Source organism: Equus quagga, chromosome 11, assembly GCF_021613505.1.
Source record: "Equus quagga isolate Etosha38 chromosome 11, UCLA_HA_Equagga_1.0, whole genome shotgun sequence".
Lineage (NCBI taxonomy): Eukaryota > Metazoa > Chordata > Mammalia > Perissodactyla > Equidae > Equus > Equus quagga.
In genome coordinates this window covers 42,443,724-42,469,773 of record NC_060277.1, presented here as the reverse complement: position 1 = coordinate 42,469,773, position 26,050 = coordinate 42,443,724, and the positions used below count along the sequence as shown (strand labels likewise).

At 35.0% G+C, this 26,050-nt stretch overlaps 1 protein-coding gene across 1 annotated transcript in view; it reads right to left on the bottom strand.

The window, feature by feature from the left end:
- Positions 1 to 26,050, bottom strand: part of RNGTT (RNA guanylyltransferase and 5'-phosphatase) — a 273,705-nt gene that overhangs the window by 90,465 nt on the left and 157,190 nt on the right. The window contains exon 13 of the mRNA XM_046676924.1: positions 12,160 to 12,260. Coding sequence (XP_046532880.1) covers positions 12,160 to 12,260 — 101 coding nt within the window. The remainder of the gene's footprint in view (positions 1 to 12,159; positions 12,261 to 26,050) is intronic.

Genomic DNA, 26,050 nt, shown 5'->3' with positions numbered 1-26,050 from the left:
CAGGGCAAGAGAAGCAGCGGCGCGGTCTAAAGTCACGGATTAAACTGACAGGGCAAGAGAAGCAGCGGCGGGGCGGAACAGCACGCAGGGCTTCTCGTCTCACCCATGGGAGCCTCAAGAGACAGTTTCACTCTAGAGTCAGACATTCAGGAGAATACGGGTTTAAAAGGCCTTTGACAAACTGAAGGGCGATTATGAACAGAAGCTAAAATAAAACATACTACCGGTATTAGACCATAGAGAAAATCTCTATTCCTCTGTTATGAACTGTATATTTGTGTTCTCTCAAAATGCTTATGTTGAAATCTAATCTCCAATGTGATGATATTTTGAGATGGAACCTTTGGGAGGTAATTAGGCCATGAGGTGGAGCCCTCATGAATAGATTTAGTGCCCTTGTAAGAAGAGGCCAGAGATCCAGCTCTCTCTTTTTCTGCCACACAAGGATACAGCTTGAAGTCTGCAACCCAGAAGAGAACCGTTTACCAGAACCCAACTATGCTGGCACCCTGATCTAGGACTTCCAGCCTCCGGACTGTGAGAAAGAAATGTCTGTCGTCTAAGTCAACCCAGTCTATGGTATTTTGTTATAGGAGTCTGAACTGACTTCCAGGGGCTGGGGCGGGAGCCTGTGGGGGGTTGGGAGGTTGTTCAGGAACATTTTTGTGATCATAACTTATAAAACAAGAAAGAAAATAAAAACCAAAAACAAATAAGTAAAAAAAAAAAAGAAACCCAAGAAAGAGACTATATGAAAATTAAAAATAAAACATTAAGGATCCTAGCAAGATGATAATTTAAACATGTCTGACTCCTCATATCCAACTCCAAATTATCAGCCTTTTAAGCCAAATGTCTTCTGAGTAAGAGTGAGGTATGGAATTTGAGGGTTTCCTGGCAGAAGTGATTTGTAGCTTTCTCCTCCATTGGCTGGGAAGAGGCCTACGATGAAGAAAACTAGCAAATCGTAGGAAGAGCACTGGCCACAGAAACCTGTGAGAATTCTAGAGATAAGGTGAACCTCGGCCCCAGGGGATGCCTGAGGTTCCCAGCCCACTAGGTGATAAAGGCCACAAACATCTGAGGCTGTGGTGGGAAGGCACAGAGTGAGGGAGTGGGAGCTGTTCCCCAGCTACTTAGTGCAGGGAACTGGAGGGCGCCACATAATTGATGCGCTGGGATAAAGAACACATATTTGTCCTTCCTGCATGGACCACCACCATTTTCTGTACCCCAACAACCAGACTTGAGCCCCAATGAGCCAATAAAGACAGACAGGAACAAGATAACCCATAAAGGAAGGAATTAGAATCACACTGACATTAGATTTCTCATCCTTAACACTGGAAAACACAATAAGAGAGAGAAAACAACTGCACCTCAAGAACTCTTCACACAGGTAAGACATGATTAACCTGTCAGGAGACGGAGAGATATCTGCAGATATGCAAGAATTCAGAGTAATAACCCATGAAGCCCCATCTGAGAAAAATATTCAGAAATGACTATCCAAAGCCAAATGAATCTGAACAAGAACGGGAAAATGAAGGAAAGGGAAAAGTAGTAGACAATGAGTCTTGCAATACATAAATGCTGTTAAATTTAAATTAGATAATGAGAGACTAACTGGAAATGTATAATGCAAGCATACTTCATTTTACTGCATTTCCCTTTACTGCACCTTGTAGATATTGCATCTTTTTACAAGACCCTCCAAAAGCACAAAGATTATGACTCTGAATGCTCAGATGATGGTTAGCATTTTTTAGCATTAAAGTATTTTTAATTAAGGTATGTACATGGTTTTTTAGACATAATGCTATTGCACACTTAATAGACTACAGTACAGTGTAAACGTAACTTTTATATGCATTGGAAAACCAAAGAATTCATGACTCACTTTATTGCAATATTTGCTTTATTGCAGGGGTCTGGAATCGAACCCACAATATCTCTGAGATATGCCTGTACAAGATCCAAACTGCATACTCTTGAAATAAAAGGAACAGGCATGGTTATAAGAGAAATTCTAACAAACAGCCTAGAAGCAAAACTATTAAGATGTTTCAGTTATATCTGTAGCAATTGGATTGGAGAGAATGTTCCAGTAAATGTTCCAATAAAACCTAGGGGGAAGGGTGATGAGAATAAAAACATTGCAAAGATTTCATCTGGAGAAAAATAGGAAAGGCAAAGCCTTAGAAAGTATTACAAGTTTCTTATGTAATTGGGGGTGGGGGATGAAAAGACCATCTTGGTGGGGGAAACAGTTGGTATCTTATTTTCAAATAATAATAGAGAAAAATATATGTGTCTAAGAATGCAGGGAAAGGAAAGGTAACCATTAATATAATGGAAAAGTATCATATAATTTCCAAGTTAACAAGGAGGAAAATGCAATTAATACCAATGTGATCAAACAGAAACAGTTTTTTAAAAAAGGAAAAAGAAGTAGGTAAAATAAGTAACAAACATAAGTTAGAAAGAATGAGACCAAATACCTTAGCACACTAACTTTGAATGTTAAAGACAAGAGGCTACAGATTGAATTAAATAAAACCAAATACATTTTCAAGAAGAAACTTAAAACAAAGTTATAGAATTTGTCCACCGATTAGGTTTGATGTTTAAAGAGAAGAAATATATTGACTGTATACAAATCATATTTTATCCTACATTCTTAAAAAATATCTACGGGATTCAGTAAGACATTATTAAATCAGGAAAATTCAGGGAACACGGCTTTTGGAGTTTCCTCTAGTTTGCTCACTCGGAGCTAAGTGCTAGCAACGTGGGAGAAACTGTCCAGAGCAAAAGTCATGAAAAATACTAGACGGAAGGGTAAGACGAGAAAGGCTTACTAGCTTTCTATAATTCTTGTATCTCCAGAATGACTCCTAGAAAAGTTATCTAATTTAATTGTACAAAATTGTCTTTAGCCAACCATCTTCCAGGTTCAACAACTAACACTGAACTTGCCACACTGCTACATTATCCACTGATTTTATAAAAGGACTAGCTATCCAATACACACAGTTGCACTGTAAGTGTGGAATGATGACTGATCCTTGTGTATGTGTGATCACATATTCCCTATGTCCCAAAGCCAGAGGCTCAGACATGAACCACCACAGTGAAACAAAAAAGATAAATGGAGAGGCAAAAAGATACCCAGCAAATCCAAGAAAAAAGTAAGGTGAAAAGGCAATATAAGCATCAGACTAGGAGGAACTTGGGGTTAAAGGCAATGAAAAAATAAGGAAGTATATCATACAATGACAGAAGACATGATTTTAGGTGCCGAAATATCAGTTGTAAAACCTGCACATATCAAACAACATAGTATTAGATATGCAAAGAGAACCTAATTATAATGTCAGGCTTCAAAACATCTCCTATATGGGGCCGAACCCAGTAAGGGGAGTAAAGGAATTCACTAATACAATTTCTTAAACATCACTTTAATAAAGACAGAGAAAATGTTATACTCCTCAAATAGCAAAATGTTGTCAGTATGTTCAAGGAATTATCTAGAAAAGTCAATACATGATGCTAAAGACAAGGTTAAGAAAATTCTTTTTTTTAACTAGAGATTTTACAGGCTAGATTTTCTGATTAAAATTCAAGGAAAGTAGGAATGAAAACAAAAAGCAACGAATTGTGCCCAGTTGAAAATACAAAAATATTTTCTTTTTGAAGTTATACCACAGGATTTTGACAATATATAAATTCTGGATGGGCCAATCACAAAGCTATGCCTTTCACAAATTAATCCTAAACTCTCGAATTTTCCAACCTCATGATTATCTAAGTGATTTAAAAGATTTCAAAACTATTTTTTAAATGGATTTCAAATCTACTTTTCCTTACTATACCTCAAATTCAGTTATCTCAGATTCTTCTTACTCACCTTATAGTCTTTTCCTCTGTACTGCATCATTTAAAAAAGTCAAGATGCTCCCTCCTCATGGGGAGAGAAAAATAAAAAGCCCTTAAGTGATTAATATTTGGCTGAAGTGTTTGTGAATTGTTCCATAATAAGTAAAAGTCTGTTTGATAGGAAATTACCAAAATTAATTTTATAACAGTGTTGTGATGACTGTAATTCAGAAATTAAATTTAGAAAATATTCACTGAATATACTCCAGTGCCTGGTACGTAGGAAGGAGTAAGTGAACAAATGCTCAACAGAAAAGGGTTAGTGAAGCAGAGGAGGCGAGTTTCTCAGATATATTAAACTTTTGTGGAAAGGTGTCTATTGCTCCAGGCAGCATCTGACCTCTTGAACTCGTACACAACACTTTACGTATACATTCCTCAACTTTGTTTACGTTTTATGACACTGACATATTTGAATAATATAGACCTTCTTTATAAAAACATAGAATGTTCTACATTTGGGATTTGTTTAACGTTTCCTCATGAGTAAAGTTACACATCCACAGTCAGAATACCAGGTAACTGAAACACATAACGTCTCCTTTCTGCTCACCGCTAACGTTAATTTTGATAAGCCAGTCATGGGGCTATCCAATTTCTCAACTGAATAGTTACTATTTTTCCCCTTGCAAGTTGTAAGCAAGCCACAGAAAGACATTTTACAACCATAAAAATAACCTGTCTCTCACAAAAATTTCTCCCCTAGACTTAGCATCCATTAATTATTCTTGCTTGAGCCAATCTTTACTAAGATGGTGGCAAATGTTTTACAACTCCAGGATTCCTTCCAGATGTACCAATCAACATTCTACTAAAAGCAAAACCACCCTTTCTTCCCCATTTATTATCAGCACAGACGCATGCATTCCTGTAAAATTCATTAGTGTCTTTGATTATTTTTGGTGCTCACAGTGTCCTAGATTGGGCTAGTGTAGTCCCTTTAAGCTGGCTCCTGTATCCTTTTAATGTGCCTCCCCCAGCTTTTTTTTGAGCACTTTTTTACTTTCCGGCATAAGAAGGTGTTCCAGGGTCATCCTGCCACTTCCTTGCCCAGCCCTAGAATAAGCCATTTGTCTGAGGATCCCTGGGTCTTTTTAGTGGGGAGTGGTATTAGAAAACAGTATCTTGGTGCTAGATATATTCATCACTGACTGTCTTTGCTTCTAGGTCTTGTCAGTGGACAGAACTAGGAAATGTGTGTGTGTTACACACACTTATATACATATATTTATATATGCTCATATGCTTGTATGTGTTCAATTATTTTAAAAATTCTAATACATTCCACTTCACTGTCTTCTTCCATTCCATATTTGTGTCTTCCTTCTTCCTCAATGAGAACCCTGACTCCCAAAATCAGTATTCATTTGTTCAATCTTATAACACTTCTAAAATAGTTTTGAATTTCTACACCCATAATACTGCAAAAAACAAACCTATTAAACAAGAGTTTAAGATTTGTTTACAGTTCTTTCCATCCCATACCTCAGGAGGGTCTATAGTCGAACACTGGGTTCCTAAAGCAGTTTATTAGTTCTCCCCGCACCACCTTCAGTGTGATTCAAAGCAGGAATTTAACTAGTATTTAATCTATTCAGTATTTCCCAAAGATATCTACCAGGGAACAAGCTTCTTGTAACATAAAAGCTAACTTAGAGAAATTGCTTTTAAGGAAAACATACATTAAATGAGAACAAATGCAAAAAGTTCTCATTGTAAAGAATAATTTAAAATGAATAAATATAAAAATTAAACTCCAAAGAACCAAATGATGAAACAAAGGTGATACCAATTTCTCTTGAGTAAATTAACAAGTAAAAGGAAAAATCTGACTCCAGTGACATCATAAGCAGATGTTTTAAAACCACATGCTCCTTATCTCCTACTAGTTACTCACAGGCACTGTGATATGGTATTTACTTTTGGTAGAAGGCCTGGGAAGGATTTTCTGTAGGAAGTAGGCAGGATGAAACAAAGGGGTTACCAGGAACTACTAACACCTAATGGATAGCCAGGCAGAGGAACTGAAAAATCAGCTAGGGCTCCGCCTTTCCTCTCCCAGCCCACACTGAAAATAAAACAGCATCAAGAACTTGATATAGGAACCATTCAAAGGACTGAAACCCAAGGAAGCATCTGTCTTAAAAAATGTTTGAGTGATGAGACTATTTTCAAATAAGATAAGCAAAGCAGTTATTATGGGCCATTTGCTAAAATACAAAAATAGCCATTGTTATACGCAAAAAGTATGATTAGCCATATGCCAAATACCTTAGTCATTAAGTGTACTACGTAATAATACTGGTTATATTAGTGTCTTTATCTCTAATTTCACTTATTTAAAGTAATTTGTTAATGAAATGTAAATAAAAGAACCAAGCATTTCATTCTAAAACAGAGGTGGGGTGGGGGGGCCAGCTCTGCTCAGCAAAGAAATAAGACTTTTTTCCTCACATCGTTTATTAGCTATATTCTTGCTGACTTATCCTTTCTTATACAAGAACACGTTTTTCAACATTCTGAATATTTTACCACTATAATTTCTTTCTTAAAAATAATAACAGTAGTTCAAATAAGCATGAGATATAGAATTAATCACTCTATTTTTAAAATAAATCTGAGCAAAAGAAAAAAAAACCACTCTAGTCAGCAGAGTAAGAGCCTTTTTTATATATTTTCAATAGGAGGTAACATAGAATAATATAGTCGATTCTACCTATTTCATTGTGCTTGCTATTAAACTAGCATTTCTCAACGTCAAATGCACAGACCTGAGCTGGTTGAGACCTGAGCCCCTTGATAGAAGGGAGAGGCCAAGTCCCCTTGAAGAAGGACCTTGCAACACTACACAACTACACAGTATAAATTTGCTCTGGGCAAACTACAGCCCACAGGCCATAACTGGCCTGACATCTGTTTCTGTAAATAAAGTTTTACTGGAACACAGCCACACACATTGAATTACATATTGTCGGTCCACTTTTGCACAACAGTGGCAGAGTTGAGTAGTTGAGACAAAGACTGTATGGCCTGCAAACACTAAAATATTTACTATTAGACTTTTTACAGAAGAAATGTGCTGACCCTTGCTGTAAATCTTCCTCCAGGTGTTTTTCAAAGAAGCAGCAGCATTTGCTAGGGTGATCCTGCACTGGAGAAAAGAAGTACTCCAACCAGTAGGAGGTTTAAACACCCACTTTAAACAGACACTAACTGCCAAAGACCCAAAATGTCATCACGGTCTGTCAGAGAGCTTGGGGTGATCAGGTGAAAAATGGGTTTCTGGCTCAAGTTTAAATATAAGTAGAACAGTATGTCCACAGATATAACCTGTGGTTATTTTCCAGTTCCTGAATGTAAAACTGGAAGAGAAATACTTGGCAACAGGGAGAATTACCACCTTGGCTCTCTGACCCATGGAGTAAGCGTCATTATGCTAGGAAAACCCAAATGAAAGCCCCTGGAACTTGCTCTCCCTGCCAGGGATGTAAAGCAAAAGCAATAATGCATCCCCATCCCCAAGACAGGTGCAGACATTAGTACCAGCATCAGAGATTAAAAAGATGTCAGAGGGGCCAGCCTGGTGGCATAGCAGTTAAGTTCACACACTCTACGTTGGCCGCCCAGGGTTCATGAGTTTGGATCCCTGGCACAGATCTACACACCACTCATCAAGCCATGCTGTGGTGGCATCCCACATACAAAATAGAGGAAGATTGGCACAGAAGTTAGCTCAGCAACAATCTTCCTCAGGTAAAAAAAGGGAAGATTGGAAACAGATGTTAGCTCAGGGCCCTTCTTCTTCACCAAAAAAAACAAAGGGACATTGTTGATATTTGCCAATGTGACAGATGAAAAATTAAATTTCACTGTTGTATTAGAATGCATATTTTTTATTAGAAGGAGCACAAATCTTTATATTTTCACAAAAAAGTGTGACTTCATTCAGAGCACTTTTTTTTCCCCACTTGATAGTACAGAGTATATTTTTAATTCATGACGTAACCATACATTCTGCTGAGGTTAAATTAATAACTATAACCATCAAAATGACAAAAGTAAACAGTTACTGAGTTCTATGCTGAATTCATTACATGCATCATTTGATTTAATCCCTGCAAAACCGCATAAGGCAGTATTGTTTTTGCATTTTATCCCACTGGCTTGTAATTGTAAAGTCTATAAGGATAGAACCCATATTTACTGCCTTCACTCTGTAATTAGAGTACGAAGAAATCTTCACAACAAATTTATGAGATAAGCACTACTATGGTGGACATTTTACAGATGAGGAAGCACAGAAAGATTAAGTAACAAGACTACAACAGCAAGTTAAGTAGTAGAGCTAGGATTTGGTTTTGTGCAACCTTGGCCAAGGTTATTTTAAGATATTTGTTGTGAAAAAATTCTGCAAATAAAAGTTTTGTGACTTTGCTATGTTCTTGCTTTCCAGGTGTTTAACAAATTATGATTAATTACACAAATAAGAGGAAGATATATGCATTTAAAAGGGAAAAATTAATGGGGATTGGAATCAAACAGGAAATGATTCACATAGAAACCTCAACTTACACAGTTCAGCAAACAACAGAATTGTAGGAGCAGCAAAAAGAGAATACTGGGGCCAGCCCCATGGCATAGTAGTTAAGTTTGGTGTGCTGTGCTTTGGCAGCCCAGGTTTGCAGGTTCAGATCCTGGGTGCAGACCTACACCACTCGTCAGCCATGCTGTGGTGATGATCCACATACAAAGTGGAGGAAGACTGGCACAGATGTTAGCTCAGAGCTAATCTTCCTCAGCCAAAGGAAAAAAAAAAGGAATATGGACTTTTAAATCTATCTTAATTAAAACAACAAAAATAATAGCAAACATTTAAATGCTTACCATGTGCCATCTGTTCTAAAATATTTCACATATATTAGCTCATTTAATCCTCACAAAAGTGTTATGAGGCTGATTCCTGTTTTATTGATGAGGAATCTGAGGCACAGAAAAAAGAAATGTGCTAAGGTCACACAGTTAATAAGGAGATTTAAACCCAGGCAGTCTGACTCTACAATCTGTGCTCTAAACTACTATGCTGCACAAATAATAAGTTTATATTGCTCACTATCAGTCACTGACATTGTACTCAAGAGTTTGCACTTTCCAGAATGCAGACTGCCTCTGTAATCCTAGCTTTTGATAATGACCACAATTTTTGGTCGCAGATTAGTTAATATAAACCTGAAATATTTTTAAAACAATGTATAGCTCTCAGATGAAGATCTATATCATATATCTATAAAGTTCAACACAATGTAAATTGCTAAGATATACAAAAGTTCTTTTAGGCCATGATAAATCAATGTTAAGTTAATATACCTCAAATTTTCAGAAATGATACTAAAAGGGGTGAAAAGAGCAAAGTTTAGATTTTAATTGCTATCAAAAGGGCATTTAACAGATTTTTCTATTTATATTAAATTTCAACCTAACAGCAATCTATACTATAAACATTTCATTACAGCAGCTGAGTGAGACTCAAAACCCTATTTTGAAAGCCTAAGACTTGATTTAAAAAAAATCATTATAGACCTTTTCAAAGATTGGTATTTATATTATACCTTTCAAGACATTCCACTCCATTCTAAGCTTTGTAGAAATATTTAGAAGTGCAATCAAGAAAAGAAATTAGCTTGTCTTGTGGCATTTTAATATCTTAGTCCCATTTTACTTGTCACATGCTATGCTTCTTATGACTCAGAGACATGGCCACTCTCCTGTCAAACTATTACAGGCATATTTCTTATAATGCTCTCTAACATACTGCATCTAACATAAGCATTAGATATAAACTCATCTATTTAGTGAAGATTGCTGTAATACATAACATTCTTTACATGAAAAAAAGCATATTACTCGGGCTAACTGGATAATACATGCTTTACGTAATAGTTATCACCTTATATTTCATGTTAAATACTCTACGTTTGAAAACTGACACTCATGCTACATAAATAATGTACCTCCACCAGTGTAATCTGCATATTCCTATCAGAAAATCACCTGAAATGCTGACATTTTGGAGTGTTTTAAAGATGCACTAGAATCAAAAATAATTCCGTATTTTTTTTGTAAGAAGACATTTAAACAGGTAAAATTTTTAAAGAATAAAATATATTTTAAAACATACTGAAGAATAAAAGCAAAAGTGGGATGCCAAACTTCTAAATTACATTTTGTTATATTTAATTGCAATGGACAATTACAAGGAAAAAATTCATATTATCATTTTTGCTAAGAAAAATGGACGTTCTATATTTAGCCTCATGTAGCTTTTAAGTGCTGCCAAGAATTATGAACTATAAAAAGCAAAACAATATGATTTTTTAAAACTCAATGAAACAATCAATAAAAACATGCAAGGGCTACACTCAACTAAATATTATAAATATAGCATTAGGCAAAATAGAAGATTTAGTAATGAAGCAATTTAACACATTTACTTCATCTTTGAAATCTTATTTCCAAAGAACCATATTCATTTCTGTCTTTTAAGAAAAAAAGATGCAGGCGGCCCCATGAGAATTAACCCCTCCGCCTCCACTATTTCAGAAGTGAGGTGGTCTTCTGTAAGGCACTTCCAGAAGAACATATCAGGCCTACACTCAGCTTGCATGACTACCAATGTGTGGGTTCCACAGTGAACTGGCAACCCAGGATACCTGTACACCAGATAGTTTGTCAGAAAGAATAATCTTGAGTTTACCACTTAGCAATACTTATCCAAAGATCAGATTGATAGATTAGATAGGTAGTTTGGGCGTGGTTTCCCAAAAAGTTGAATAATATTTAGTTTTAATATTATTATTAATAGTATTATATTAATATAATGCATTGTATTGATAATATTTAATAAACGATTGACATAATATTCGTACTTATCCAAAGATTAAATAAGAGAAATAATATTTTTATATATGTATTGATTTGTAGTGAACTCAAGACTATTCTTCCTGACAAGATATTCTGAGTTGCCAATATTATTTTTCTTATCTACTCTTTGCTATTACTTGATGGAATATATATATATTCCATCTAATCCTATAGATGGTCAAAAATTTATCTATCTATCCTTGGATTAAATTAGACCAATACAGAGTGAAATATCAAAACAACACTATTTTGGGCCTCAAATAATTGTCCTAACTAAACTGTACTTTATTAAGTCATAAACTCTTATGTAAAAATGTAAAACATTAAATACTCTATTTTTTGAAAACTGACACCCATATGACTTATTAAACTCCCCCTTTTACTTAGGACTCACCACACTGCACAGTATCCTTCATTTAAAAATGCACAGTCTCTTAAAAGACTTAATCTTCTAGAGTATGGATTCACATAACTGATTACTTATCCTTCGTTCCATTAGCTACAAAAAAGCAGATCTGTGGTTTACCTTTGGCAAGTAAAAGGGAATGCATGGCATGTGTTGGTAAACTTTTAATCTCCCTGCCAGGGTTATCTTATTTACTTTCTCTTTATGATTTCCTTGATTAAACATTTCTCATTTTGTTTTTATGTATTTACTTACATAAGATGCCATAAAAATTTATGCAAGAAGGTGAAATAAAACAAGACTTTGGAAAAACAATGAAAATATACATGCTAAAGCACCTTTTATTCTAAAATTGCAACCAATGAAGTCATAAAAGGAAGATTAACCAATAAATAAAAATTAACACAATGAACATTATGAAAAATCTTAATAAAATCCAACAATTAAAACCTTCCCTAATAAAAGTATAGATAAATGTTTGCTATGCAAATATAAACATGAAGTAGTTTCCTTCAAAGAAAAAAGGTTTATTTCAAAACATTTAATTACAATAACAATGATTGTATCTTACATTTATAATTCACTTGACCTGATTACTTTCAAGGAAAATCTATTTTCACTTTTACAATTTAACAGAGTTCATTCATATATTAGAAATAACTATTTTTTAAGACTAAATTAGTAAAGTTTAAAAGATGCTACAAAATGTTAGCTGCAATAGGTCAAAGGAGTAATCTGTGAAAACAAGACAGGTGTATAGGTATGTATGTAAAATACATTGTAAAATATTTTCCTTTTTTTGCTAAAGGATGAGCAAAATACCTGGTAAACAGTCAAGCCTTATACACAGTAATATTTCATTTAAAAATGGTGGGGGAACAAAGGTGCATACTTACCCTTCTCCCCCCATTCTTGTTATCTTTAAGCGAAAATCCACAGAATTCAGACTAGGGGGCTTCCATTTCAAAATATCATCACATCGACCAGGTTTGTATTTCTGAAGTGAATTAAAATGATAATAGTTAATAAGAAGGCAAAAATTAAACATCTGATTTATTAAATATAATACCAATTACTTTTTAGTAAGCAAAATTACTACTTCTTTTCTGAATATAATTTTTATCTTCAGTCAATGAGTGAAACTAGACATCTACTTTCTTATTGATGGCCCTTCTCTTATTTCTGGCAAAGCATGTAGACCCCTGTTTGTGAAGGCCCAGAAAAAGAATGAAACCTGTTATTCTCTCCAATTTTTCTATGAGCTAAAGGAAGTGTGATCATTTAGAAAATTTTTTTGTTTTTTCTTGTTCAGTTTTACTGTGAGGCAAATTTACAATGAATAAAATTAACCAACGAATTTTGACAAATGAATACAGTCATGTAACCATCACCAAAATCAGGATATATACCATTTCAATCACCGCCACAAGTTTCCTACTGACATCTGCAGTCAATTTCCTGCCACCAACTCTTCTGGCCACAGAGACCCCCTTTCTATTACTATAGCTGCGTCTTTTCTAGAATTCATAAGAAATTCCTAACATAGGTTTTTGCGATTCATCTATCCTGGTGCACATATTAGCAGTTTGTTCCTTTTTATCACCGAGTAGGACTCCATTTCATATATATATATATATGTATGTGTGTGTGTGTGTATATATATATATATATATACACACATATATATATACACTACAAATTGTTTATGCATTTACAAGTTGCTAGATAATCTGGGCTGTTCCCAGTTTTAGGCTATTACGAATGATGCTGCTCTGAACATTTGTGTGGACGTATGTTTTGTTAACTCTTGGGTAACACCTAGAACAGAACGGCTAGGTCGCATGGTAAATATGTTTAACTTTATAAGAAACTGACAAATTGTTTTCCAAAGTGACTGTAACATTTTCCATGGCCACCAGTAATATGAGAGGTCAATCTGCTTCACAACCACCCCAGGACTAAGTATCGTCAGTCTTTGTAATTCTAAATTTTCAATTCTAAAGTGTATCTCATAACTTTAACTTGCATTTCTCTAATAACAAAAGATGTTAAAGATCTTTTAATTGGCTTAATTACTATCTATGTATCTTCCATGGTGAAGAGTCTGTTCAAAATTTCACCCTTGTTTTTACTGGGTTATGGCCTTATTATTGACTCGTGAGAGTTCTTTACATATTCTGAACAAATAGCCTTGTTTGGATATACCTACTGCAATTATTTTTTACCAGTCTTTGTCTTGTCTTTTCATTTTCTTAACAATTTCTTTTGAGGAGTAAAGTTTTTTATTTTAATGAAGTAAAATCATTAATTTTTTTCCAGCTTTACTGAGGCACGACTGAGAAATAAAAAAATTTAAGGTGTTACAAGATGATGTTTTGATAAAGGTATACATTTCTAAATGATTACCACAATCAAGCTAATTAACAAATCTATCATCTCACATAGTTACATTTGTGTGTGTGTGGTGAGAACATTTAAGATCTACTTTCTTAGCAAATTTCAAGTATACATTATTATTAACCAAAGTCACCATGCTCTACATGATGTCTTCAGAACTTATTCATATATTCTTATCTTTAATGATAATTTAATGAATCTTTATTCTTATAACTGAAAGTTTTTACACTTTGTTCAGTATCTCCCCTTTCCCCTACCTCCAGCCTCTGGTAACCACCATTCTATTCTCTGTTATGATGAGGAGGATTTTTTCTTTTCTCTTTATTTTTTTTTAAGGATTTCATATATAGGTAAGATCATGTGGTATTTGTCTTTCTGTGTCTGGCTTATTTCACTGAGTATAATGTACTAACTCCAGGTTCATCCATATCATCACAAATGGCAGGATTTCCTTCATTCTTGAGGCTGAATAATATTTCATTGTTATGTACACCACATTTTCTTTATCCGTTCATCTGCTGATGAACACAAGTTGTTTCTGTATTTTGGCCACTGGAATAATGCTGCAGTAAATATGAGAATGCAAGGATCTCTTCCAGATACTGATTTTCTTTCTTTTGGATATATAACCAGAAGTGGGACTACTGGATCACATGATAGCTCTATTTTTTATTTTTTGAGGAATCACCCTACTGTTTTTCATAATAGCTGTATCAGTTTATATTTCCAGCAACGATGCACAAGCGTTCTCTTTTCACCACACCTCACCAACATTTGCTATCTTTTGACTTTTTGATAACAGCCATCCTAACTGGTGTGAGGTGAGAGCTCACTGTGGTTTTGATTCGCATGTCTTTTATGATTAGTGATGTCTAGTACCTTTTCAAAATCATCAATTTTATAATTTGTGCTTTTTGTGTCCTCTTTAAGGAATCTTTACCTATCCCAAGATCACTGTAATTTTCTATTATTTTTTTCTTAGAGAAATTTTATAGTGTTAGCTCTTACTTTTAAGTATATGATCCATCTGAAGTTAATTTATTTACACGGTGTAAAGTAACAGACTAGGTTCACTGTCTGGCAGATGGATATCAAATCAACCCAGCACCAGTGGTTGGAAGAATTACCCTTCATCACTCAATTGCCTTGATATCTTTGTCAAAAATTAGTTGTCTACAGATATAGATACTTTTCTATTCTCACTAATCTGTTGCACTGATAAGTATGCCTTTCTTCTTGATAATAGCACGTCTCGATTATTGAAGTTATTATAAAGTTTTGAAACCAGGTTGTATAAGTCCTCAAACTTTGTTGTTCTTTTTCCAAACTCTCTTAGCTAATGTAGCATTTATATTTTCACATAAATTTTTTAATCAGCTTGTCAATTTCTATGAAAAATAAGTCTACTGGGATTTTAATTAGGATTGCACTGAATCAACAGATCAATAAGGGGAGAAATAGCACCTTAACAATATTAAACCTTCCAATTCATGAACATTGCAAATCTCTCTACTTATTTAGGTCTTCCTAAATTTTCTCTCAGCATGTTTTGTAGTTTTCAGTATAAAGGCCTTGCACAACTTTTGTTAAAATTTATTCCTAACAATTTAATATTTTTGGTGTATTATTGATACAAAAAATCAGTTGTATTTCTATAGAACAGCAATGAACAATCCAAAAAACAAAATTCAGAAAGCAATTCCATTTAAAAATAGCGTCTAAAAGAACAAAACACCTAGGAATACATTTAACCAAGAAGTAAACGATCTGTAAACTGAAAACTGCAAAACATCACTGAAAGAGTTAAAGACGACCTAAAAATGGAAAGACATCCCATGTTCATAGACAGAAGTGTAATATTCTGATTTATAAGGAGAAATACATATTCAGTCTTTGTCCTGTTTCTGGCACAAAACTCTTAAAACCTTTGGAATTAACTCAGTGATGAGAGTGATAAAGGTCTTCTGTTATGTTAAGGAGGCGACTTTTAGAAAGCACCTAAGAATGGGGGCTGGTTGCCTGAGGAGTCAACCATTCTACTAGAGGGTTGGAACTTTCAGTCCTACCCCCTTAACCTCTGGGGAGAGAAGAGAGGAGAGCACCTGGAGGCTGGATCAACTGCCAATCGCCAATGGTTTAATTACTCATATCTAATGAAGCTTCCATAAAAACCCACAAGGATGGGGGTCAGAGAGCTTCCAGGTTGGTGAACACATGGAGATTCAGGGAGAGTGGCAAGGCTGGAAAGGGCACGAAAGTTCTGCATCCATTCCTTGCCCTGTGCATCTCTTCCATCTGGCTGCTCCTGAGTTATATCCTTTCATAGTAAACCAGTAATCTAGTAAGTAAAAGGTTTCTCTGAGTTCTTTGAGCCTTCTAGCAAATTAACTGAACCCAAGGAGGGGGTTATGGGAACCTGTGATTTATAGCCAGTCAGTCAGAAGTACAGGTAACAATTTGGACTTGCGACTGGCACCTGAAGTCCAAGGAGAGGGTCATTGGAACCTCCAATCTATAGCTGGGTCAGAAGCACAGGTAATAACTTAGGCTCGCAAGTGGCATCTGACATTGGGGCCAGCAGTCTTGTAGGCCTGGGCCCTCCACCTGTGGAATCTGATGCTCTCCCCGGGTAGATAGTGTCAGAATTGAGCTGAATTGTAGGAAACCTGGTTGGTGCCGAAGAATTGTTTGTTGGTGTAGGGCAGCTCCCTCCCTTACATTAGACTTGGTCTCAGAAAACCAATCTAGGAAGACTTAATATTGCTAAGATGTCAGTCCTACTCAAAGCAATCTACAGATTCAATGCAATCCCTATCAAAATTCCCACAGCCCTTCTGCAGACACAGAAAAGCCAATCCCCAAATTCCTACAGAGTTGCAAGAGGCTGTAAAGAGCCAAAACAATCATGAATTTTTTCAAGAAATCATGAACAATCATGAAAAACAAAGTTGGAGGACTCACAGTTCCCAATTTCAAAACTTACTACAATGCTACAGTAATCAAAACAGAGGTACTGGCATAAGAACAGACATAGAGACCAATGGAATAGAACTGCGAGTACAGAAATAAACCCACATGTCAAACTGATTTTTCATAAGGACGCCAAGTCCATTCAGTGGGGAGAGAATACTCTCTTCAACAGATGATGCTGGGACAGCTGGATTTCCACACGGAAAAGAATGAAGTTACATTCCTACCTCCCATTATATACAAAAACTAAAAATGGACCAACGATCTTAATGAAACAGCTAAAACGATAAAATTCTTAGAAGAAAACATAGGGGTAAATTCTCCTGATCTTGGATTTGGTGATGGATTCTTAGATATGACACCAAAAGCACGGACAATAAAAGAAAAATACAGATAAACTGGACTTCAAAATTTAAAAACTTCTATGCGTCACAAGAAATTATCAAGAAAGTAAAAAGACAACCAAGAGGATGGGAGAAAATATACACAAATCATATATCTGATAAAAGTTTAATATTCAAAATAGATAAGAAACTCCTATAACTCAACAACATAAAGAAATTAAAACCACAATGAGAGACCACTTCATACCTACTGAGTGGTTATTAAGAAAAAAGTGTTAGAGAGGATGTAGAGAAATTAGAACCCACAGACATTTCTGTAAAAAAATATAAAATGATGCAGCCAATACGGATAATAGTTTGGAAGTTCTTCAAAAAGTTAAACCTAGAATTACCATATGACTCAGCAACCCCACTCCTAGGTACACATCCAAAAAAATTAAGAACAGGGATTCAAACAGATACTTACAGGTCAGTGTTCCCTAAAGCATTATTCACAATAGGTGGAAACAACCTAAGTTTCCATCACCATATGAATGAATGAACAAAATGTGGTATATACACACAATGGAAAATTAGTCAGTCATGAAAAGGAATGAGGTTCTCATACATGCTACAGAATGAATGAACCTCAAAAACATTATGTTAAGTGAAATGAGCCAGACACAAAAGGACAAAAATGGTATGATTTCACTTATAGGATAGCCAAATTCATAGTGACAGAAAACAGATTAGAGGTACCAAGAGCTGGCAGGTTGGGGAAAGAGGAGTTATTGCCTAATGGTTACAGAATTTCTGTTGAAGCTGATATAAATGTTGTGGAAATAGATAGTGGAAATGGTTGTACAACATTGTCCATGTAATTAAAGGGAAAAGTATTTTACATGTATTCTGGGAACAGCAAAAAGAGAAAATATTTTTTACTGGGGTGGCTTAAGGACTAGTCATAAAGGAATGAACACTGTAAGCCTTGAAGAATGGATAATGTTCACTCATGCAGACTTGCAGCATGAAGCAGATATGAACAAAACAGAGGAAGAGAAAAACGTAAGTATGTTGATTCAGAGAGGGCATTATGGGAAGTGGGGCCATATTATAAGAAAGATGATTCAGGAAGGAAAAATTGCCAAATGTTCTCATTAATAATATTTTTTTAAATTTTCAAGTCAAATTGCCTTCTAATAGATTTTTATAAATTTGAGGAAAACTGGAAAAAATCTAGTCACAAGATCACTTATTTCAAACAGAAGTCCATATAACAACACATTTAGTATAACTTAAGCTTTGTTAAGAAAGATTAACCATTGGAGTTGATAAGAAAAACATTTTATCTAACTCATGCAACTCAACAACAAAAAACAAACAACCCAATCAAAAAATGGGCAGAGGAAACGAAGAGATATTTTTCCAAAGAAGATATACAGATGGTCAACAGGCACATGAAAAGATGTTCAAGATCACTAATTATTAGGGAAATGCAAATCAAAACTACAGTGAGATATCACCTTACACCTGTTAGAAGGGCTTTAATTACCAAGACAAAAAACTATAAATGTTGGAGAGGATATGGAGAAAAAGGAACCCTCATACACTGCTGGTAGGAATGCAAACTGGTGCAGCCGCTATGGAAAACAGAATGGAGATTTCTCAAAAAATTAAAAATAGAAACACCATACAATCCAGCTATCCCACTACTGGATATTTATCCAAAGACTTGAAATCAACAATTCAAAGAGACTTATGCACCCCTATGTTCACTGCAGCATTATTCACAATAGGCAAAATGTGGAAGAAACCCAAGTGCCCATCCACTGATGAATGGATAAAGACGATGGTGTGTGTGTGTGTGTGTGTGTGTGTGTGTGTGTGTGTGTGTGTGTATACATACATACGTATAATGAAATACTACTCAGCCATTAAAAAAAGACAAAATCGTGCCATTTGCAACAACATGGATGGATCTGGAGGGTATTACATTAAGTGAAATAAGCCAGACAGAGAAAGACAAACACGGCATGATTTTACTCATATGTGTAAAATAAACAAACACATGGACAAAGAGAACAGATTAGTGGTTACCAGAGGGGAAGGGGGTTGGGCGTGGGTGAAAGGGGTAAAGGGGCACATATATATGGTGATGGATAAAAATTAGACTATTGGTGGTGAGTACGATACAGTCTATATAGAAACTGATAATAATGTACACCTGAAATCTCACAGGTTATAAAATGTTATGACCTCAGTAAAATAAATAAATAAATACTAAAGGCATTCTACATGCTAAAAAAAAAATTGGGGCCCGCCTAGTGGCATAGTGGTTGAGTTCATGTGCTCCACTTCGGCGGCCCAGGGTTGCAGGTTCAGATCCTGGGTGCAGACCTACACATCGCTCACAAAGCCACACTGTGGCAGCATCACACATACAAAACAGAGGAAGACTGGCACAGATGTTAGCTCAGGACCAATCTTCCTCACCAAAACAATAAAAATAAATAAAAACTTTTATCTGTATCAAACTGAAGAACATAATGTATGCTATTTTTCCCCAAGTCTTGTGTTTAAACATGATTGAATATAAAATCAAACATAAAATATTTCAGTGGAAGTTTCTGTCTGTCTATTTGCCCCAAGAGATTCATTTATGTAACATACATCCTTCAGGATGATCACAAATAAATCTCTTTAGACTTGCTGAATATAAATTTTCTTATAAATGCTAAAATTGCAACATTTTCCAGTTGTCAACCAATTAATGAAAAGAATTTGATAAGATTTTTTTATTTTTTCGAATAAAGCATATCTGACAGAAATGTCACAGATCTTTAGTAAGAGTGCTTCACTATAGTAGTGAGGGGTAAAAAAAAAGAGTAAGAGGAGAAAGGAGTGTCAGCACCCCACCCCAACCCTTTTTGCAGGCTCTGCCCTGGCAATATCGTACTTACAGACAAACTACCATTTACTTCTGCTCCCTACTTATTTATATGATGCGAGTATGGAACCACTTAGAAACAAATATCCAAGTTATTAAATTTAGGAAAGTTTAAGGATTGCACAGTTTTAAAATATTTCATAATAGGTACCTAATAACAAATTCTAAAAAGAATTTTAATACATAATATTATTGAATAGATATTAAATATCCTACACATTCTTCTCTCTGGAAATCAAGACTCAGTGTTGTCTAATGAGAAAATAGTGTGCACTAACTCTTCTGTTTTTACAAAGCAATAATTCAGAAACTTAAGTCATTCCTCATCTCACTGCACACCAAACCATTTATATTAATGTGAAATACTAGACTTGATATTATTGGGAATCCAAAGACCTTTATGAAAATTAATGAAATGCATGATAAGAAATTTTAGAAAATTATACTTTTAAAATACTGTAGTTCTCAACTACCAAATGTAAATTCAACAATGACAGATTCCATGAGTAAAATGTAAATACCTTTTAGAATGTAAATTCTACTTCAGCAAAAATCAGGTCTAATTATATGCCTACAAAACACCTAGTAAAATGTTCAATAAATACTTAATAAAAATGATAAAGTGCAAAATTTTAAAACATTACAAAATATTAGTCTCAGGTGTATTTAAATTTATTTTCTAAATAGAATATTTTAGATTATGAAATGACTTAAATTAGCAATATTCGTCAAAGATTATATGTATCAATTCACTATGAAAAAAATCGTTTTTTCATGATCCCCAAAACAATAAGGACAAAAATACTAGATAATACAGGGACTTAAGCCTTTTAAAAATAAATATTTATGAGTTATCAAATTTGAAATACAAAATCTTGCTGAACTATAAACAAGGATACCAAAACATCCTTTCAAGATACGTGTTCCAATGTATAATTAGGGAGCAATGCATTTTAATTTCATTAAACTCACCAGCATGTGTCTACATTAAAATAATTATCTAAGCTATATTTAACTGATACATACAATACTTAGTTCTATAGAAATAAATCTGGTTTTACCAGCTGAGCTGTCAAATAAAAAATTAGGGATAGACTATGTCCGAAAGCAATTACCAATATAACCTGAGACATCCATTATCATCTTAAAGAAAAAATAATGAATGCAAATGTCAGGCAACAAAGTAAGATGTTTAGGAAAGTGTTTACCAAATGAGAGCAGAACCTGGCTTAGAGGGAGAGGATGGCCACGTGCCACAGAGAAGTCTCTAAAACTAAAATAGAGAGAAAATGAAATGGAAGCATAAGTGATATACTTGTTGGATAAAGCAGTGGTTCTCAACTAGGGGCGATTTTGCCCCCCAGGGGATATTTGGCAACGCTTGCATTTTTGGTTGTCACACTGGGGAGCGGAGAGAGTGCTGCTGCCATCTAGTGGGTAGAGGCCAGGGATGTTTCTAAACATCCCACAATGCATAGGACAGCTGCCCACAACAAAGAATTATCCAGCCCCAAATGTCAACTGTACCAAAGTTGAGAAACTCTCATATAAAGGAAGCTAGCAGTAATAACAGCAAAGAGGACAAGATGTTTAGTTCCTCTTTGTCTCTACTAACTACTAACTTCACGACTTCAAGCAAGTTCAAAGGGTGGGCTTCATCGATCTCGCTTATAAAAATGCAATAATAGCATTTTGCTTGCCTAAAACAAGATATCTAGACCAGAGACATCTGAAATGCTTTGCAGCCCTATGCTACTGTGCGATTGCCACTAGTAAATGTGAGCAGTTGTGTTATCATAACACATATTCCATCCAGGCTCTACTCAAACCAGAAACATAATGCCTTCTTCACAAGGATCACATCCTGAAGCTAAGATCCCCGGCCTTACCATAATATTAGTTTCATTTTCATTTAGTTTTAAAGAAAACAGAAAAAATTCTAATTGGTAAAGCTACTGGATAGAAGAGTAAACAACTCTAGACTTAGTGACTTGATTAGATCCTTTGTCCATATTTCACTGAGAAGTAAACAGCAAATATCTATCGTACCAAACAAGACATATAAATATGCCGTATGGAGGAAAAGTCATCCATTCAATACTAAGTGCCTATTATGTGCCTGGTACCATACTAGCTGGAGACGACACAAAGACTAACAAGACAGGGAGCTCAAGCACAAGGTGGCTTTTGATCTAATTTGCAAGAGATTACAGAGGTGTTAAAATGAACATAAACAAGAGTTGATAAGGAAGTACAACAGAGAAACATCAAAATCGGGGGGATGAGGACAAAGGAAGTTTTCATGAATAAGAAACATGCATGCACTGAATTTTGAAAAACAAATTAGGTTACAAGAAAGCTCTAGGCAATGGGACCAGGAAGTACCTCAGTTGAGAAGTTTGCTCAAGTTTTCTGAGACTAAGTTGGCTCACTATTCTATGATGCAGAGAGGGTAGAGCTGTTCTCCAATAAAATACATCAAGGTACTGGCACTCCATTTCTGAAAAAATCACAAATTTGGAGAGAGTAGGGAGAAGTATCATGGAAAGAAGCAGGGGAAGGAAATGGAGAATTCTGTTTTCAAAAGCTTGCTGACACTGCTCATTTACTTACAAAGGTTTTACTGCTATTTATGGAAACTGCAGTTGTGTGTTGAGAGTAAAATTATTAGAGAATTGATGCAGTTCTTGGTTTACTCAGCTTGGAAAAATTACTCAGAAATACATTCAGGTTACTATTTCTATTATCTTACTCACAAGTCTAAATTAATTTCTTCTCGTTATTGTTGTTTTAACATAAAATAACCCGTGGCTTACATCCTAATGAAACAATTTTTGAGAAAACTATAGTTATATAAAGACTTCTGAAACTTCAGCTTTAGTTTCTATATCTGAGCAGTTCCATTGACCTACTAGCGATTTTAAAATTTACCCAATAAGGAAACCAGGATAAAGGCAGGTTAAATGAAAATACCCAGTTAGTATCAAGATCAATGAACAGAACTAGGTAAGGATACTAGAAAAATGAAGGGCCCTGAAAGCAGACAGTAAACTCTCTCTTTGTACAGATAAATTGATAACCAGAACAGTGATGACTTGTCCAAAAAATTCCTAAATCCCAGTAATACAGAAATCTTTCTACCATCAACAAAATAAAATCTACCATTTGTCCAAAAAGCAAATGATGACAGGTTGAAAAGGTTGGGTTAGATGATCTCATGAGATGAGATTATAAAACTTTTCCAAAGGAAATCAATTTTAAGTCAGCTGTTTTCTAATTACTCGATCTTGTTTTGTATGGAGTGGTGAGTAGGAGGGGAAACTGGCAAGTGGCCTGCCCGGCAGAAAGAGAGGTCAGACAACCTAAAAAACTTCTTCAGCACCTAAACCACTTAGCTGACCTCTTCCACCCAGGCACCAGCGAAAGCCTCCGGACCCAAGCACCCTGTCTTATCTTTAGCATAGGCCCGATCTCCCAGTGCACCCTGACCCTACTCTCGGCAACCACCAAAATGCCTCCCCTATTCCACCAGTCTGAGCTCTTTCACCTGACACACCACAATGTAATTTATTAGTATGTCAAGTTTCTTCATAGAATGTAGGCCCTTTTAAGGGCAGAAATCCTGCCTTTACCTACTTTTATTACTTTCAAAACTCAGCAATGGGTATGACATATAGCAGGCACCCAAATTATTAGATGAAGAAATTAACTAAAATATGCCACAACTCAGGATTAACTCTCACTTAATATCCAAGACTAACGTCATCTGACATAAAATTCCATTAACTTTTAAAGCTAGTAGACTCTCACAGAGTTTCTCATCTTCTCTAGTAGACACAAGTCTATATAAAAGTGATCTACTGATAGGTGATCAAACTCTAGATACAAATAACATCTGCAGCCTGGTTATTTTATACATCAACTACATTAACTGCCTTTTTGCTTATTTGTACTGCACAGTATCACCAAAATAATGTTCTATGCTCCTAGTACTGGTATTAAGAATTGGGATGATAGCCCACGCTCTCAGTTGTAAGGCAGATAATTTCAGTTAAAAAATAAGTGGCAGTAATTGTGCCCTCCTCTCAAAATTTCAGTTTAGCAAAACAATTCAATTTCTCTGAACATCAGTGATTTAATAAATCTGACTCAGAAGTTCCCAAAAACTTCATAACAAAATAATTTCATAATTTTATGCCATATTATTGGATATGGAGATACACACACACACACACACCACCCTGAAAGAGAGATGACAAACAGAAAGCAAGAATTACAATAGACTGTGAGAAGTTTCACGAAATGTGCAGTTCAGAGGGCTATGACAGCATGTAACAGGGAATATAACATAATCAAAAAGATCAAGAGGAACTTCCCAGAGGAAGTGAAATTTAAGCAGAGCTATAGGGAAAAAGGATGAATTTAAGTAGCAACAGGACAAAGTACAGTGAATCTGAGGAACTGAGGAATTCAGAAGGCATACATATAAAACACAGTACTTAATATTCATCCCGAGAGCCTACTATATTATAGGTACTAAAAATATCATTGTAAATGAGACAGATATGGTCTCTGCTTTCATGGTACTTATAGTCTAATTAGGGAAATTAGAATTCTTAAAATAACTAAAAATCACACTCTGGTGTTAAATGCTATGAGGCCAACAAGAGTATTGTGGGAACACGGGAGAGGCACACCCAGTCAGAACAGGCTGCCTCAAGGAAGCAACAGCTAACTTGATATTCAAAGGATGAATGGTGGCAATACAGAAAAGAAGAAAACAGTTTGAGGCAGAAGAAACAGATGTCTAAATATATACTCATTATAGACTATTTCAGTTCATAGTTTTTACAAAATAAATTGGTCTTCCAGTAGAAAGAACCACTAAAGTAATCAATGAACTTCAACAATAAAAGGAAAATCAATTTTTTTATTCTAAATTGACAAAATGTGTGTTTTTAAACATTTCCTTCTAAAATTCTGAACTGCCATAGCAAAAGGGATGGGAGATGTCAACAATAAGCCCTATCTTTTTGCTGATTCCAATATGTCCCCAGATGCTAAAATTAGAGCACTAACAAAATATATATCAAAAAATACAGCTGGACAAATTCTGAAAAGTAGAATGCAAAATACTATGTTACCTTTCTTGAAACATGGGCTAGGAATAAGACGGTATATTAACATATTTGTATTTGCTTATAAATGCATAAAGAAACTATGAAAACAGAAGTTAAAAACTAACAACAACAGATAACCGAGGGAGGGAAGAATTGGAAGAGGGAGACCTCAATTTTCTTTTTACTACATGTTAAAATTTCTTTATCCAGTTAAAAATTAAAATTGAAAATGTACCACTGTAAAACACAATTTTCAAAAACATAGCTACCATTAATGTTTCAACATTAAACGTAAGTTATAATAATTCATTGTGTTTAATTCATTGTGTATATCATTTATATGAAAACTGATTTTGCACTTTATATATTTACCCTCTTGGAATTCATTGATTCTTTCATTTTGGGGAAGTCCTTATTTATATCTATTTCCTCTTTCTCTGCTACCAGTATATCACCATTAACTGTGTCTTTTAATTGTATAGTAACATTCTATATCTATATCTAGCTGAAACTGATTACAAATTATTCATCTTTACTTATTTATTTTGTCAACAAAATTCAATCGAAAAGCCAATATTTTATTTATTAAGAAAACTAGAAAAATGTTCTCCTTTTTCTTCCTTTGACAAAGCAAGCTAAGAATATTTTGCTGTGTTCTAAAAGTTGAACAACGAAAAAAATTAAAAATAAACAAGGTGTATTTTCTTCCCTGGTACCTCACTATTACAATTCTTTGGAAATTATTATATTTTTCAACAGAAAATAACACATTTTTGGAAAAGACAGAATGACACTTCTCCAGTCTGCCAGGAAACAGACCCCTTCTTCAATTGAAGATCTATCAAAATATGCAAGCAAATGTCATGGCAACAGAAGCTCTCACCATGGTAACGTCAGCCCTGCTACAGAGGAAAACCACTCTAATTCGTCATGTACTTCAAGACAAGGCGTTAGACTAATTCCAATTTTCATTTTACAATCTATCCATAACATTCAATATACCTGGCAGCAGTAAAGATTTAATAAAAAC